At 34.0% G+C, this 16,403-nt stretch overlaps 2 protein-coding genes across 2 annotated transcripts; both read right to left on the minus strand.

Moving 5' to 3' along the window:
- Positions 1-4,206: 4,206 nt before the first annotated feature.
- Positions 4,207-7,420, minus strand: LOC131929006 (putative ankyrin repeat protein RF_0381). The gene is made up of 5 exons (XM_059285195.1): positions 6,814-7,420; positions 5,944-6,339; positions 5,359-5,643; positions 5,031-5,195; positions 4,207-4,508 (listed from the first exon to the last, which is right to left on the minus strand). Exons 1-5 carry the CDS (start codon positions 7,418-7,420, stop codon positions 4,207-4,209), a joined length of 1,755 nt encoding a protein of 584 aa, XP_059141178.1.
- A 5,484-nt stretch (positions 7,421-12,904) lies between these two features.
- LOC131929004 (putative ankyrin repeat protein RF_0381) lies at positions 12,905-15,975 on the minus strand. Its single transcript, XM_059285194.1, has one exon. The coding sequence runs from the start codon at positions 15,868-15,870 to the stop codon at positions 13,453-13,455; it is 2,418 nt and encodes an 805-aa protein (XP_059141177.1). The 5' UTR covers positions 15,871-15,975; the 3' UTR covers positions 12,905-13,452.
- Positions 15,976-16,403: the final 428 nt, after the last annotated feature.

Here is a 16,403-nt window from a genome sequence, read left to right on the forward strand (position 1 = left end):
TATAATATTTCTACCCAGAAAGAGCGCAGAGGGAAATCTCAAAGCACGCAAATGGCTTTAAAGCATAGCTATTTTTGACATTTGGTTTAATAATTTATGTATCTATTATTCAGAGAAACCACTACACTATTATTATGACTTTAATTGAGATTTGTTGTAAAAGTTTTATTTTCCATTAAGGAATACCCACATCAATTTGACGCATACACAATGGACGTGCTCCAGCCACTATCACTTGCCGCATCTCCTGTGTTCTGTTAGCCTGTAATAACATCACGTTATTTATTTATTGTTATGTTAAAAAAAAAATTTAATTTCTCAACCTATAGAACATGTTAACTCAGATAAACAAACGCAGTGGAAACCACACGTGGATATATATAAAAAGTGACCTACAACTAGCATCAAACATCGCTACACTAAACCGGTCTGCTTACATAGGGATCAATATCAGTCAGTTTCATCTCTCAGACTCGGGCTGGTTTTGTTGTGGTGCGGCCTACCTCACGGATCTTAAAATGAAGAATTACAACCAAGGATGTCATTATTTATCAGGTATATTTTATAAAAGTTTCTTCTTCTTCTTCTTCGTTCTAAACTTTTAGTGTTGGAAGGGATCCCCTCCAGCACATTCAAGTATACGTGTCAACTTGTTATGCGCCATTGAGGTCATTCACTCCGATGTCAGCCTGCTTTTCTTTTTTGGATTTGCTTCAAGGCAGCAGTTGTTTGATTTTGGAGTGTTATCTCCTAGATAGCTGTCCCCAGCTAACGAGCCTCATCTGTCCGAGTAAAAGTGTTTAACTTCCGATTATAGTCAAACACACGTCTAACCTTGTTTTAATATTACACCACTTCTTATCAAATCTGGACTCCATGTCATAAAATTTAGACAAACACACGTCTACTTATTTTAACATTAAACATCAAATTGTATGAAATCTAGACACACTCAGGTCTACCTTAATTTAAATTTAGCATAACACTAAGAATTCATCAGCCACAAACACAATAGCACACAGAAAGGCACAGTTACAAAAATAAAGAGTTTCAATTATACGGTTCAGTTGCTTCTATAGGCTTGAAAAGGCCTGTATTCAAACTAATTTTGTTTAAAAAATGTTAAAAAAGATATCAAAATATTGTCACATTTTGAAAACTTAAAACTGTTTGGAAACCATCGATTACACTAATTTTCATATTTTTGTATTAACTATAAGCCGTTGAAGAGTAGTTTAGAATCATCTTATCAATTCAAATATTAAAAAAAACGAGTACAGAACCACGCCGGGTTTCTGAAAATGCATCCACCTATAGACTTTTGAAAAACCGGGGTTGGCCTGGTCAAGTCGGTAAAGCTCATGGTTGCTAAACCGGAAGGTCTAGAGTTTGAACCCTCGGGCAGATGAGGCTCGTTAGCTGGGGACAGCCACTCTTCTATGAGAGACAACTCCAAAATCAAACAACTGCTGCTTTGTAGTTTGTTCTTGGTTGGACAAAGGCTATGGAAGCAAATCCAAAAAGAAAAGCAGGCTGAAATCGGAGTCAATGGCCTTAATGGCGCATAACAAGTTGACACGTATCCTTAATTGTGATGGATGCGTGGTCGAGTCGGCTAAAGCTCATGGTTGATAAATTAGAAAAAGTCTCGAGTTCGATTCTTGTGGTAGATAAGTCTCGAGCCCTTCCAAAACAAAAAATTAAGAACGAAGAAGAAGGAGAAAAACAGGCGTTTCATTATTTACGACTTCCGCTTACCCGGAATAGGCAAGAAATTGATTTTAAAAATACACAACCATTCGAGATATTACTTACAAAAGGAATTTCTTCAAACCAAATTAAACGAAGAAATTACAAAAGTAAGATTGTCCGGATCCTAAACGATGTAAAACGTAAAAAAACTGTAAGTAAAATCTCCATATAGAGTTTTTATTACGATTACAATGCATCCATTATATTCGTATACGAGACGGAAAGGAGATGTTAATTATTCAGCACAATCATCATATTCCGCAATATTGTGTGTACAGAAAATATTGTCATGGATCCTGAAGGTTGTAAAACTTGAGAGGTTTGATATTTCAACAAAATTGCATTGTACTTTGTGCACAATTCTAATGCTACCTCTATTCTTTGGGTCTTGAGAATACCATTTTTTTGTTAACTTTGCATACATAGGCAGGTTTAGTAAAAACTACATTAGTTAAGCGTGACACTTCTTTTCAAAAATGTTTTTTTTTCTCTTTCAGCTAATGGGACCACACTTAGACTGGCGCCTTCTCGAAACTATACTGTTGCAGAGTGTGTGGGTTTTGGTTTATTATTGTTTATTTTGGCGTTGGCCTATCATTACCTTCTTTAACAGTAAGTTTATTTTTATATTATTTTAAGGCAATAGACTTTTCTTTTATTAAATATTTTAATAATATAATAAATCTATACCAGTTACTGTATTGTTATACTGTATACAAGCATCTATTAAAAATGAATTATAGTTTAAAATATATTAATCGTTTGATAATGCACTTGCAGATTTATTTTTATTTTTTTTAATTTATGTTGATTTTAGAAATGTTTCACCCTCCTGTAATGGGTAACGATGTTTCTTACTAGATTTGAGTTCATATCCAATGATTGATAACGCTAACAACTTTCTCGAAAGAACACACCATGCTGAACCCTAAGCTTGTTCCTCTGGATAACAGCCAGTGGAGTCGCAGACTGAAGCACGAAGCAAGCATATATAAATTATTTAAATTATATTTAAATTATATTCAATATTCAACAAATACTTACATTATTTCTTTTAATTTAGTATATTGTACATTGTTTTTTTTCTATGACATCATTCGACCTGAGATCATTTGTCCGCAGATATTTTGTCTGGGATATTGTGTCTCAGATCATTTGTCCTGAGATCATTTGTCCGCAGATATTTTGTCTGGGATATTGTGTCTCAGATCATTTGTCCTGAGATCATTTGTCCGCAGATATTTTGTCTGGGATATTGTGTCTCAGATAATTTGTCCTGAGATCATTTGTCCGCAGATATTTTGTCTGGAATATTGTGTCTCAGATAATTTGTTCTGTTTGATGTCGTGGCTAGTGTTGTTGGGTGTGTGATGTTGTGGTTTATATTATTAGGTGTGTGATGTTGTGGTTCATGTTATTAGGTGGTTGTTGTTGGGTGTGTGATGTTGTGGTTTATATTATTAGGTGTGTGATGTTGTGGTTCATGTTATTAGGTGGTTGTTGTTGGGTGTGTTATGTTGTGGTTTATATTATTAGGTGTGTGATGTTGTGGTTCATGTTATTAGGTGGTTGTTGTTGGGTGTGTTATGTTGTGGTTTATATTATTAGGTGTGTGATGTTGTGGTTCATGTTGTTAGGTGGTTGTTGTTGGGTGTGTGATGTTGTGGTTCATATTATTAGGTGTGTGATGTTGTGGTTCATGTTGTTAGGTGGTTGTTGTTGGGTGTGTGATGTTGTGGTTCATGTTGTTAGAGTGGTGTTGTTGGGTGTATGATGTTGTGGTTCACGTTATTAGGTGTGTGGTGTTGTTGGGTGTGTGATGTAATGGATCGTGTGTTTGACTGTGTGATGTTGCAATGCATGTTGTTGTGTGTGTGATGTAGTTGAGTTGTTCAAGATGTTGGGTTTTAAATTTGAGCATAATTTATCACGTTGTATAATACATTACAGCAAAAATAATTTATTAAATATAGCATATTTTAACTAAATATTAATCTAATTTTTAATCAATGAAAACAAAATAAATCTTAATGATAGTTTAAACACTAACTGTACAAAATAATAATTATAAATATAAATAAACATATTCTTTTAAACATTTAGACTAAGAAGATTTAAGTATAATAATGACAATGGAAATAATGATTACTTAACAGAAAGACATTTTTTATAATAATACTACAAATAAAAATAAATTACAAAAACAATTAAAACAATAACATGTTTGTTGTATCTTTTGAACGTTGGTTATGTCTGTGTTCACCCAGGCACCTCCATTAATACTTATAAATATAGGCCCTATATGGCTTAAGTGATAGAAAAATGACTAAATTGACTGAGAGTTCATTTAAAGATAATTTTAAAAGTATTTAGTTTAATCCTTCCAAATCTTAATTTATTTTTTGCTAGAAGTAGCTCTAACAAATAATTGTCCAAGCATCTTGTTTTTTAGAATTATCTTTGTAATAGCACTTCGTTAACCAGTTTGTGACCAACAGGCCAGTAGTAGAGTAAAGGTCTAGGACAGGGTAAAGTCTCGTACTGTACTGGGTCAAAACAAAGAGGTATTTTAGACCAGTCTTCTACGGGTAATCTTGATATTGGTTCTTGAAACATCAACGTTTGCTGTAATCTTGGTGGGAGTTTGGTCTGTTTTAGTTTTTCTTCTCTCATAGGTCCAAGCCCAAGTAAGGTAGAGACTTCAATAAAAGCTAGTTTGACCAATGGCCAGGGTTCCTTTACAGCCGATATTAATTCTGCTTTCAAAGTTGACGAAGAATTTCTAAAATAGACAGGGAAATTTTCTTTATACCTACGAAGCAAATGTAAGTCAAACTTGACTAACATACCGATGGCGAATATGTATCTTACAAATTCTAAATTGTTTTCGAAAATTGAATGGTAAAAATGAGATTTTTGACATCTTTCGATTGTCTGATTTAAAAAGCAACCATGTAAGAGAAAAAACTGAAACATTCGTTGGAAACAGTCAGGATGATGAAATCGTATTATATATTCTTTTTTTTCGTATTTTGTTTTCATAGCTTTGACTAAATGTATGTACTGGTAATCAACAACCGTGTATGCTCCTAGTTCTAATAGTTCCGAAATATAAACCCATGTTCTGTTTTTGTTTTTTAATAAAACATGAAGAACAACAGATTTGTTTTCTTTATCTAGTTTGTTTAGATCAACATTAGATCTTTTGAGTGAAGGTAAAATTTCAAAACGATCGTTGAGGACGGCGATCATACAGGCAGTCTGGCCATGTGTGTTACTTGCATTAACATCAGCTCCAACAGAGAGAAGGTACTTGACAGCCTCAACGTTACCACGACGACACGCCATCATTAACGGCGTCTCACCTTTTACATTCTGGACATTCACATCAGCTTCGTAGGCAACAAACAGACACAAAAATCCCTGCTTGCAAATCTCAACAGCTAAGTGTAAACAAGTGTTGCCTTCATCATCAGTAGTCGAAACATTTGCTCCATTTCTCAAAAATAACTGGGTTAAATGCTTGATTTTATGTTTCCAAACTTGTATTTTATCTCGAAGGTGTAACAACAATATAATGATTCATATGACTTGCGAGTTTCATACCTATCATTAGTGCCGGTGTATTGTTCTTATCACGTAGATAAGAATTAGCTCCTATTTCTAGTACAGCTATCGCCATTTCAATATTTCCATACTCAAGAGCAACCATTAGCTCCGAGTCTCTGCCTTTGTCGACAATCGCGCCCTGTTTAATCAACAACTTTACAAGCTCCGTGTCGTTATTTAAAACAGCAACAAATAAAGGCGAGCATAGAGAATCACATATCAAGTTTACATCAGCTCCACATTCAAGCAAATATTTGGTTAACTCATTTTGTTTGTAAAATACTGAAATAAACAATGGGGAATTTCCAACATGGTCTAATGTATCTACGTTTGCACCAAAATGGCGTAATCGTTTCACGATCTCCAAATTTCACAAAGCAGCTGCGATGTACAAGGATGGTCTGCCATATTCATCTACTGATTGAACATTTGCTCCAGCTTCTAATAATAACTTCACTATTTCGTTTCTGCTATTTCTTTGACTTGTTGATGTAGCTATATATAACGGTGTGTTTTTACTATTAGAAGGTTTTTAAATATTTTCTTGAATTTCTTTTAAACGTTCAAAATTGTTACTGATACCGATTGCAGTGCATTCTACTTGGCAGTTAGATGCGATGTTAACATCAGCTCCAGCTTGTATCAACTTGGCTACAATCTGAACGTTACGGCTCATCACTGCATGAGCTAATGCTGTCGTATGTTTTAGGTCAACACAATTAACCTCAGGCTTAAGGTCAAGTAGAAGGTCAAGCACATTCCTGTTGTTCGTTTTAGCTGCCCACATCAAGGCTGTCATTCCGTCTATGTCCACCTTTGAAATATCAGCTCCATGTTCTAACAAAAATTGTGTGGTTTCAAAGTTTACTTCCCTAATAGAATTTATAAACGGTGTTCGGTGATGAGTATCTACACAATTTATATCTGAGCCTGCATCTACAAATAATTTCATCATGTCTATCTGTGATAGTTTACATGCTATGGAAAAAGGTGTCATCTGTTTACTATTGAAAGCCTCAATGTTAGCTCCAGCTTACAAAAGTATTTGTATCATCTCTAAGTTTTTTGTCTCGCAAGCGTAATGAAGAGCTATACCCACGAATTCATCTGCTTGGTTGATATTTATTTTATTTTCTAAAAGAAATTTAACAATCTCCATTTGTTTGCATTGAACAGCTTTCATAAGTAAGGTACTGCAATATTCGTCAACACAGTTGCAGTAATTAGCATCCCCATGACTTCGATGATACAGCAACTCTCATTGGATGATACATACGCTGCCATTAGAGGTGTAAAGTCATTTTCACAAGACACTTCCGTGCTTGCCCCAGCCGCCAATAGTAAGTTTACAATCTCAGCATGACCCCTTGTACAAGCAACATGAAGAGCTGGATAAAGATCAACGTGTTTTTCTATGAGATTTTTTATAATCGTTACATCGTTTGATTTTACGGCCTGTGTAAGCAGTCTCTCCATTTTCAAAGCTTTCGTTGAGATTTACTTTAGCTGTGTTCATAAGCAATGTAGCCAAATGTGTATTTCCTGTTATATCTTCATACTTGAATGACCTCAAACTGATAGAACCGCCCGCGTTTACTAACTCTGTGATTAAATCAAAACATTTGTTCTTGAAAGCTATATAAAACGCCGTTTCCCATTTGTCCGAATCTTGTTTTACATATTTTTTCATAGCTTCATCCCCTTCCACAACAGCATCCAAAAAGTTGTGATCCCTCGCCAACTTTAAAGCCTCCAACCCTCGCTCACACGTAAAGAAAGCTCCTGCCCTGATCAGTTCTTTAACACACTCAACTCTGTTTTTTCCCACCGCCATGGTCAGTGCTGTGATATAGCTGGAATTGTAATTTGATACATTAGGGTCAGCACTCGCTGATAGTAGCGTTTTTAATGCCAACACATTATTACCAACCACAGATATCATAAGTGCAATAAGGCCATATCTATTTTTGCGATTAATTAATGCAATATCCAAGTGTTCAATATTTCCTCGTTGAGCAGCTGTATAGATCTCGTGAGCATATAGTTCTATACGGCTCATTTTTATAGCTATTTTTTATATTCACACGAGCAGAGCCAGAAAGTGTTCTTCTATTCTGTACATCTAAAATAGAGAAATAAAGGCAATTGCAGTAATTAAAACTGTAATGGAAAACAAATGAAAAACTGAAGCTAAAGTCCGTTCTAGACATGACAGCTCATCAAGTAAAGTTTAGAAAAGTACCCTTTGGAGTAGGTGAAGTAGAGTTCACCAGCAACAGTGACCTTGGATTATGAAGGAGTAGAGCGGTCACATCAAGCCCAGGCGCTTTTACTTTCCCCCAATATGGGATAGGTACCCAGCTGAGTTGACTCGGGGACGAAATACGGGCTCAAGCCTGGGATTCGATCTCGAGACTTTCCGGTTAGCATTCGAATGTTCTACACAGTCCCATGCCCCATCAGGAGTTCTTAATTTGTTCTAACATTGAAAGAGGACATCTATGATATATTTGTAAAAAAATATATATTGTGCTTTTATTTTAATTTAACTGTAAATAACCTAACTTCAATATATGTTGTCACTATCTTACTTTACGGCATTGCAAAATCATTTATGAATAAAGTGTTAAAAGATACATAATAGATTACGCTTACTGCAAAATAATGGTGTATTAAAAATAGTCCTATAAATTATAAAGTAAAGTAAAATTGCATTTAAAAAGTTTCAAAGATTTATTGAAGCTACTAGCGACATGTTTGTCTGACACTTGAAACTATTTTTTTTTTGGAGTTAGAGTCTGGTGATAACAGTTAAATATCTGACACCATAGAAACTCTAGTTTGTATTTTTCCAATGGTTCGTAGAATGATTATATAGTGGCAAAATTTATTCAAAGCTTACAATGCGTTTCTGTAGGGTTTAGCTCAACAATTTAAATTGGTCTTAAACCATAAAAGCTTGAAAGTGTTAGGATTTTCTCTTTCATTTTGAGCAGTTTTGGAGTGGCATTATAAAAAAAATAGTAACTATAAGCTTATAAAATCACTGAAAATAAGACAATTAGAAAAATGCGCTTTATAAATAAAATGAGATCTCCTGCAGATTCTGCAAGTTATGCTTTTATTTTTAAAAAGCTATAATATTTGTATGTGCCTTTAACAGTTTAGTATTACATAGGTAGGCCTTTATTCGAAAGTTTTAACTCACCACATTTTAGTAATTTGTTTTATACGAAACATATAATAACATGATACAAATAAAAACAATTGCCTTAAAGCCTATTCAAAAACTTACTATCTCTTAGTCCACTATATATACTAAAGCAAAAAAAAAAAAAAAAAAAAAAAACAACCGTGAAAAAAAAACAGAACACCTTCTAAATCCAGCTGATAGATTGATCGCTAGTGTTTATGCTTATTTTTAAGTTAAATTTTAATGATTGAATTTAATGTTTAATTACATAAGAAATATACGTTTTTTATTGTCACCATTGACAAATGTATCTGGAAAGAATAAACGAAGATACAATATTCGCACAAACTACAAACGAATAAAACAAATAGATCGTAAATTAAATGAATGCTTATAATTACAAAAGTGACATCAGGATGCATTATTTTTTTGAGAAAAATTAAAATGTAAAGTACTATTTCTGGTAACCGGAAATCATCAATGATGGGAAAAAAAACAAGAAAATACGATCTTACATTTACGAAGGAAATTGTATCTATCTAATAGGAACGGTGCTTAAGTTATAGATATTTTCTAAAACCTAAATAGAATAAACCGGGAGTAATCTCCCCTAAACTTTCTCGAATATTCTTATATAAAATAACAGGAGATGGGAACTCGGGCTATAGACATGATTTTTAATCCATTTTAAATACTTAAAATTTTTAAAATAGAATAAAATCTCGTAGACAAATGAATTGCACACTAAGTGAACGCCAAATAAAAAAGTGCATAATAGTGCGCATATTATTAGTACTTTAAAAATTTACATTAGTATTTGAGAAATCGGAAGTAGCGTAAATTACTACTTCCGGTCAACGGAAATTACTCAAATTTTACAGAAGGTAGAGAATTAGATCTTTTACTTACATGTGAAATTTCATTTATCTATCTGAAAAAGTACTCAAGTTATAGGCTTTTGAAAAATTCAAAGTAGGAAAAGTACTACTTCCGGTTATCGGAAATCGCTCAAAAGTTGATACGGATCTACGATTTTGATAAAATACTTATATATGAAATTTCATCTAGCCGTAACGGTACTCAAGTTATCGTGTTTACACACGGACACACACACAGACAGACAGACAGACACACAGACATACGGACAAGATTGCAAAATTATGTTTTTCCGTATCAGTGAGGTGTAAAACGTCGAGATTTGTAAAAATCTCGATTTTTTTTTTTGCACGATTACAAGACTTTCTCTATACTTTGTGTATACGAGAAAGTAAAAAAATACCACAGTCTTTTTAATTGGAAGTCGCTTAAACACTAAAAGTATTTTCCGTAAAACATCTCATAGGCCTACATATATAATATATGAAATTTTGTCTCCCTAACTGAATCAGTACTCAAGTTATAGTCTTCACATCATATTAAGTACAGTGCCAGTTTTGGTTACCGGAAATTTTCAAACGTTGAAGGTAACCTGTGCTAAAATAAAATACATATAGGCCTATGTGAAATTTCGTCCACCTGTTTAACGGTAATCTCTCAAAAGCTGAAAAATAGCAAATAATCAGGCTATACCTAGACAGAAAATAAAATTTAAGTTGGAATAAACCAGCTAAAGGGCGCAAAACATGATGTGACTTTATTTTCGTGCCGGTAGGAAATTACCTCTAATATCTATCTATCTATATACTACTAAAACTCAAGTTTGTTTACATGTTTGAATATTTTTTTTTTGTTTTTTTTTTGTTTGTCTGATTGACTATTGTAAATGGTTCTACTTATTGTGGAGAGCTGTAAAATAGTATGTAGGTAGAGAACAATTTTTGTTTTCAGACAGACTGTTAATCACAAATTTATTTAAAGACGTTAATTAATTTATTGATTTAATCATAGGTAGATTAACCACATTAATTTTAAAGTTTTAGAACAATGGCTTAATTTTGACTGAATAGTGACGTTTGATAACTCATTTTTTTGTTGTTTGTTTTTCTGATTTGTTATTGGGCAGAATCTGCATTAAGTGTAGAGCTGTAAAATAGGATTTTGGGTGGTAAATATTGTTCCTTCTTAAACACACTGTTAATTACAAACTAACTTAAAGCCGTTAATTAATTTATTGATATATTCATGAGTAGATTAACCACATTAATTATAAAAGTTTAGAACATTGAATTTAGTAATAGTAAAACGACTTATTTTCTTTTTACAATGATAAGATCTAGATTCTAGATTCTTGATCTAGCAAGAGTTACGCAAAAACTAGACTTAAGACTTAGGCAAACGAGTCGTAGAATCTAGATCTAGATAAGTCTATCTAGATCTAGATAATTTCAGACCTTCATTATTTTGTAGAAATCTTTTTTGTTTAGCTATGTAATTGGCTAATTTAAGATAAAATTTAATTTGAAAGTAACTACTACTAGACTTAGATCTAGATCTATGCGCGTAAATCAAGTGCCTAAGGAGACTCAAAGTATTAAAGCATAGTATAAAAAAACACTCCGACGTCACGAGTTAAATAGCTAAGTTAACCAATACTTCAATGTTAAATTGGTAAATTTTTTAAAATTTTTTTTTATTTTTAGATGTGAATGATAAAGTTGCTGAACTTGGCGGGATACAGGGCAGGTGAAGTAGAGTTTATCTGTTTCTTTGTCTTAAGCATATGAAGGAATAGTGTGGTCAGAGACATGCTCGGCTGGAATAGTTTTTTTGAAACGATAAAAACAAGTTGTCTGAGACTTGGCGGGACACTGGGCAGGTGAAGTAGAGTTGAGTAGGTCACCATTGACGTCAGTATATGAAGGGATAGTCCGAAATCGGTGTTTTTAAAAGATAAAAAACATCTTTTTGAATGTGGGGTCTGGTTTTTTGTGACAATAAGTGACTGACGTGATGTTTTTTTTATGGATGACCCTCGAAACCCAAAGTTGTTTAAAGGATGACAGGGTAAGTCTAGTTACAATTAAAAACGAAAAAGGAGAGAGAAAAAATCTACACTTTGGTAGGCCTATATGTACTACGGTCCGCTTTTAAAGTCCTACTAGAAATGAGGAAGCATTGGCCATTTTAATTTAAATTTAATACATTAAGTGTTTTTACATAACGGAAAGAAAAAACAACGAATAATAAGTTTAAGGCTCGATTAAAGTTCACACCAAAATATTTAATATTTTGTAATTTTCAAAGATAAAACTTAATAATAATGATGGGAGTAGCAGGTAGATTGCGTACTTCACGTTACTCAGAATACGGTTTATACATTACACAATAATTTCATGCTCGTATTATCTAATAACTTGTAAAAAAACGCACTATATACTTACAAACTATTGCTTGTTGCTAAACTCTTTGGTGCGGTTGTAGCTGTTTAATTTTTTCATCGACCCAAGAAAACAATCCTATTCTAAGCACTTGGGAACTCCACAACCGGTTTGTCGAATGTTGACTCTTTGGCGACTGGTTTAGCGTTAACCAATCCAGCGTTGGGTTTAACGTCTGTTTGATTAAAATTTGCATGAGATCCTGCACACACAGAAACACCCACCAGTATTCCTTTCAGACATTTTTTTCTCTTTTGTGGTAGGGGTACCTGCAAATCTTATGTTGCAGGGAACACTCAATAGGATACTGGTTTTAAAGTATATATTTTCAATGTAAGTTAAATATGCTTTCTCTTACATCATTAGGGGCGTTGGGCGTGCTCCGGGATAAGGGGGTAGGTGGGGGGGGGACATGCCTGAAATAAGCATTATTATAGTAACAGAAACATACTCTTGCACATAAAAAAAGCTGCGAACTTATGCTTTCTAATGAGAAAGATGTATGTTATTTACTTATATGAAAGTAAACTTCTAATGTTTAAAATAACTTTCATATAACTAGCCTATCCTAGCGGCATTAGGGGCAGATAATTATAATTTAGCTTTTAAACGATTTGAGACTAAGGAGAGGTAACAAGTTACGCTTGATCTTTTTATTGTCGGCCATAAACTGTCGTCACGGACGGCTGTTTTCACGTTTGCAGGGGGGTGAATGGGAGAAATGGAAGGGAGGGTATTGTCGAATTTACTAACTATGAAGTAATGAAAAGAAGAAAATAAAAGAACCAAATAGCCGCGTATGATACGCCGCGGGTCAGCTCGTAAAGATAAATGTCTATTTGCTGTGTGAACACAAAGAAGAAAATACATTTAAAAAATGATAATACCAAAAGTATTGACCTTTTAATTTAATTTAATTTAATTTTTTTGGAATTTTTAAATATTTAAAACACTTTTTTCCTACTTTTGCACCAGAACATTGAATTACCTATAACATTTTAGGTTTAAATATAAATTTGTAATAAGACTTTTTGTATTATGTATAAATAAATAATATTAAATTAATGTCAGAAAGAAGTTTCACTAATGTAAATCTGTATCAATCCTCACAAACCGATGACAAACTGTTATAGTAGAGCTAACACGGCAAGGCAAACTGACACTGAAAAATTACATATCTGAGGCCAAAAAAAAAATTAAGAAAAAATAAATTAAGAATGATATTAATGATAGAAATAGTTATAACGTGTTAATAATAATTTTATAATAATTAAAATACTAATCATGATTATAAAACTAATAATAACTAATGATAATAACAATAATTTATTTTCTCATTTGATCATTAATTATATCTTTATACGTCCACGTAATACGCTGACGCTTATGAATGCATTATCCGTAGTTCCAGTGATAGAAAAACGTTTATTATTTGTATAGTTACATTAAAGAATAATTTCAGAATTATAGATTTTATCCATTAGAAATCGTAATAATGTTTCTATTAAATTTAGGCCTTTTAGTTACACACTGCTCATTGAAGCAGAAATTGTTTCTTTTCAGTAATTTATAATTTAAACATCAGATAACCAGCTTGTGACCAACAGGCCAGTAGTAGAGTAAAGGTCTAGGACAGGGTAAAGTCTCGTACTGTACTGGGTCAAAACAAAGAGGTATTTTAGACCAGTCTTCTACGGGTAATCTTGATATGGGTTCTTGAAACATCAACGTTCGCTGTAATCTTGGTGGGAGTTTGGTCTGTTTTAGTTTTTCTTCTCTCATAGGTCCAGTCCCAAGTAAGGTGGAGACTTCAATAAAAGCTAGTTTGACCAGTGGCCAGGGTTCTCGCATGGCCGCTTCTAAAACTGCTTTTACTAGTTTATCATTACGCATATAACCGAAAAAAGGGTAATATTTTCCATACTTACGAATCAATTCTAAGTCAGACTTGAATATCATACCGATGGCGAAAACGTAACTTACAAAATCTAAATGTTCAATTTCGTTTTCAAAAACAGAACAACACAACAATGAAATTTCGAATATTTTAAGGGATTTCTTTGCCTGCTTCAACATGCACTCGTTCACCAGAAAAAACTGAAACATTCGTGGTGACCTTACAATTTTTATGTTTGTATTATTGCCGTTTGTTTCGTATTCTTTTGTCACAGATTGGACTAGATATCTGTACTGACTATCGACCACAATGTCAGCTCCTAGTCTTAAAACTTCCAAAATATACCTACTTTTATCTATGTGATTGTTTAATAAAACATGAACAAGAACAGATCTGTTTTCTTTATCCACTTTGTTCAAATCAGCACCAAATAATCGGAGTGTAGATAAAATCTCAAAACAATCGTTGATGACGGCTAGCATACAGGCAGTCTGGCCTGTTATGTCACTTGCATTAACATCTGTTCCACTTTGTATAAGAAATGTCAAAATATCCAGGTTAAACTGTCTATATCCTGCTGATATAACTAATGCTTGCATTAAACAATTTCTCCCTTCATTATCTTCAACGTTGATATTTGCACCTCGCTCTACTAACAGTCGAATCAGCTCGAAGTTACCAGAAGCTGTAGCGTACATCAAAGCAGTCCGTCCTTCTGTTGAAATAATCATCTCTGCACCCCTGTCCATTAATACGCATGCTATTTCGACATCTAAGACACGATGTAATGCTGTTTCACCCAGATTATTTCTTATATTGATATCAGCTTTAGCATCAAGTAAGAAACGGATTACTTTGTCGTTTCTCAAAAAGAAAAGAGGTGTGTCTCCTTCGGTGTTTTGTTCGTTTACGTTCGACCCAAGGTTTATCAATAAAATTGTCGAGAGATAGAGATTATACTTTACTGCCAAATGTAAAGCGGTGTTACCTTGTTTGTTACGGGCGTATATGTTAATACCCGGTCGCGCTAAAATTTTAACAATATCAGAAGACCTACGGTGTACGTAAATATTTGGAATAGATACAACAATGTTCCCATCAGACGACATTTCGTTTTCTCCACTGGAAGAATTAACGGCGTAGTGTAAAGCTGTATCCTTGTTTACATTCACCAACAACACATCAGCTCCAACAGAGAGAAGGTACCTGACCGCCTCAACATTACCACCACGACACGCCATCATTAACGGCGTCTCACCTTTTACGTTCTGGACATTGACAACAGCTTTGTGCTCAACAAACAACTCCACGATATCCGCGCTACAAAACTCAGCAGCTACATGTAGACAAGTGTTGCCTTCGTTGTCAGTAGCTGAAACATCAGCTCCACTATCTAGAAATGACTTAATTAAATAACGTGAACACTTATACCATTTAGGGTAGTTAATGTTTACCATAGAACCATTACCAGATAAAGAAGCTGGACTCTTTAAACCAAATGCATTTGGTCTTGTCACTGATGAACCAGGACTTGCAATTCTGATAGCTTTCAATAGTGCTGGTATTCCATTACTGTCTTTAACATTAGCGTCAGCTCCATGTTCGAGTAAATCGAGTGTGACGTCATAATTTGCATGTTCCAGTGAAATCAGCACCTCCGCACCACTGCCTTTCTTAATACGTGCGCCATGCTTGAACAAACTTTCTACAAGACTTGTATCATCATTCAATATAGCAAGGTATAAAGACGAGCTTAGAGTATCACGGTTAAGAAAAAATAAAGATCTATAATCCTCAATCAAACATTGGGTTAACTCGTGGCATTTGTACAGTATTGAAAAATGGAGTGGGAACATGCCGAAATTATCCACATTGTTTATTTTAGCACCACGACGAACCAAAGCTTCTACTAACGCGTGATCTCCAGTAATAGCTGCCAAATGTAAAGGTGTTCTACCATGCTCATCCACTGCATTTGTATTGGCTCCAGATTTTAACAGCAAGTCAATTATTGTGGTGCTGCTTCTTCCCCGACATCCCAATATAGCTATATGTAGCGGTGTGTTTTTATCATTAGAAGGTTTTGTCACTTTTTCTTGCATTTCTTTTAAATGTTCAACTGTATTACAAACATTAACAATTTTATTGCATTTGACTTGACAATTAGAAACAATGTTAACATCAGCTCCAGCTTGTATCAACTTGGCTACCATCTGTACGTTAAGGCTCATCACTGCATGAGCTAATGCTGTCGTCTGTTTAAGGTCAACACAGTTGACCTCGGGCTTAAGGTCAAGCAAAAGATCAAAGACTTGTTCGTTATTTGTTTTAGCTGCCCACATCAAGGCTGTCATTCCGTCTTTGTCAACTTTTGAAATATCAGCTCCGTGTTCTAGCAAAAATTTTGTGGTGGCAAAGTTACCAGCCGTAAAAGGGTTAATGACAAATGTGCTATCATTTTCTCTCCTAATAGAGTTTATGAGATGAGTTCGATGGTAAATATCTACACTATTTATATCCCAGCCTGCATTTAAAAATATTTTCATTGTCTCTATCTGTGATTGCTTACATGCCTCTGAGAAGGGCGTTAAATTTTCATTATTATAGACCTCAACTTTAGCTCCAGCGTTCAAAA

The sequence above is a fragment of the Physella acuta genome, unplaced genomic scaffold, assembly GCF_028476545.2.
Source record: "Physella acuta isolate Inbredline_101_S28 unplaced genomic scaffold, ASM2847654v3 ptg001583l, whole genome shotgun sequence".
Taxonomy (NCBI): domain Eukaryota; kingdom Metazoa; phylum Mollusca; class Gastropoda; family Physidae; genus Physella; species Physella acuta.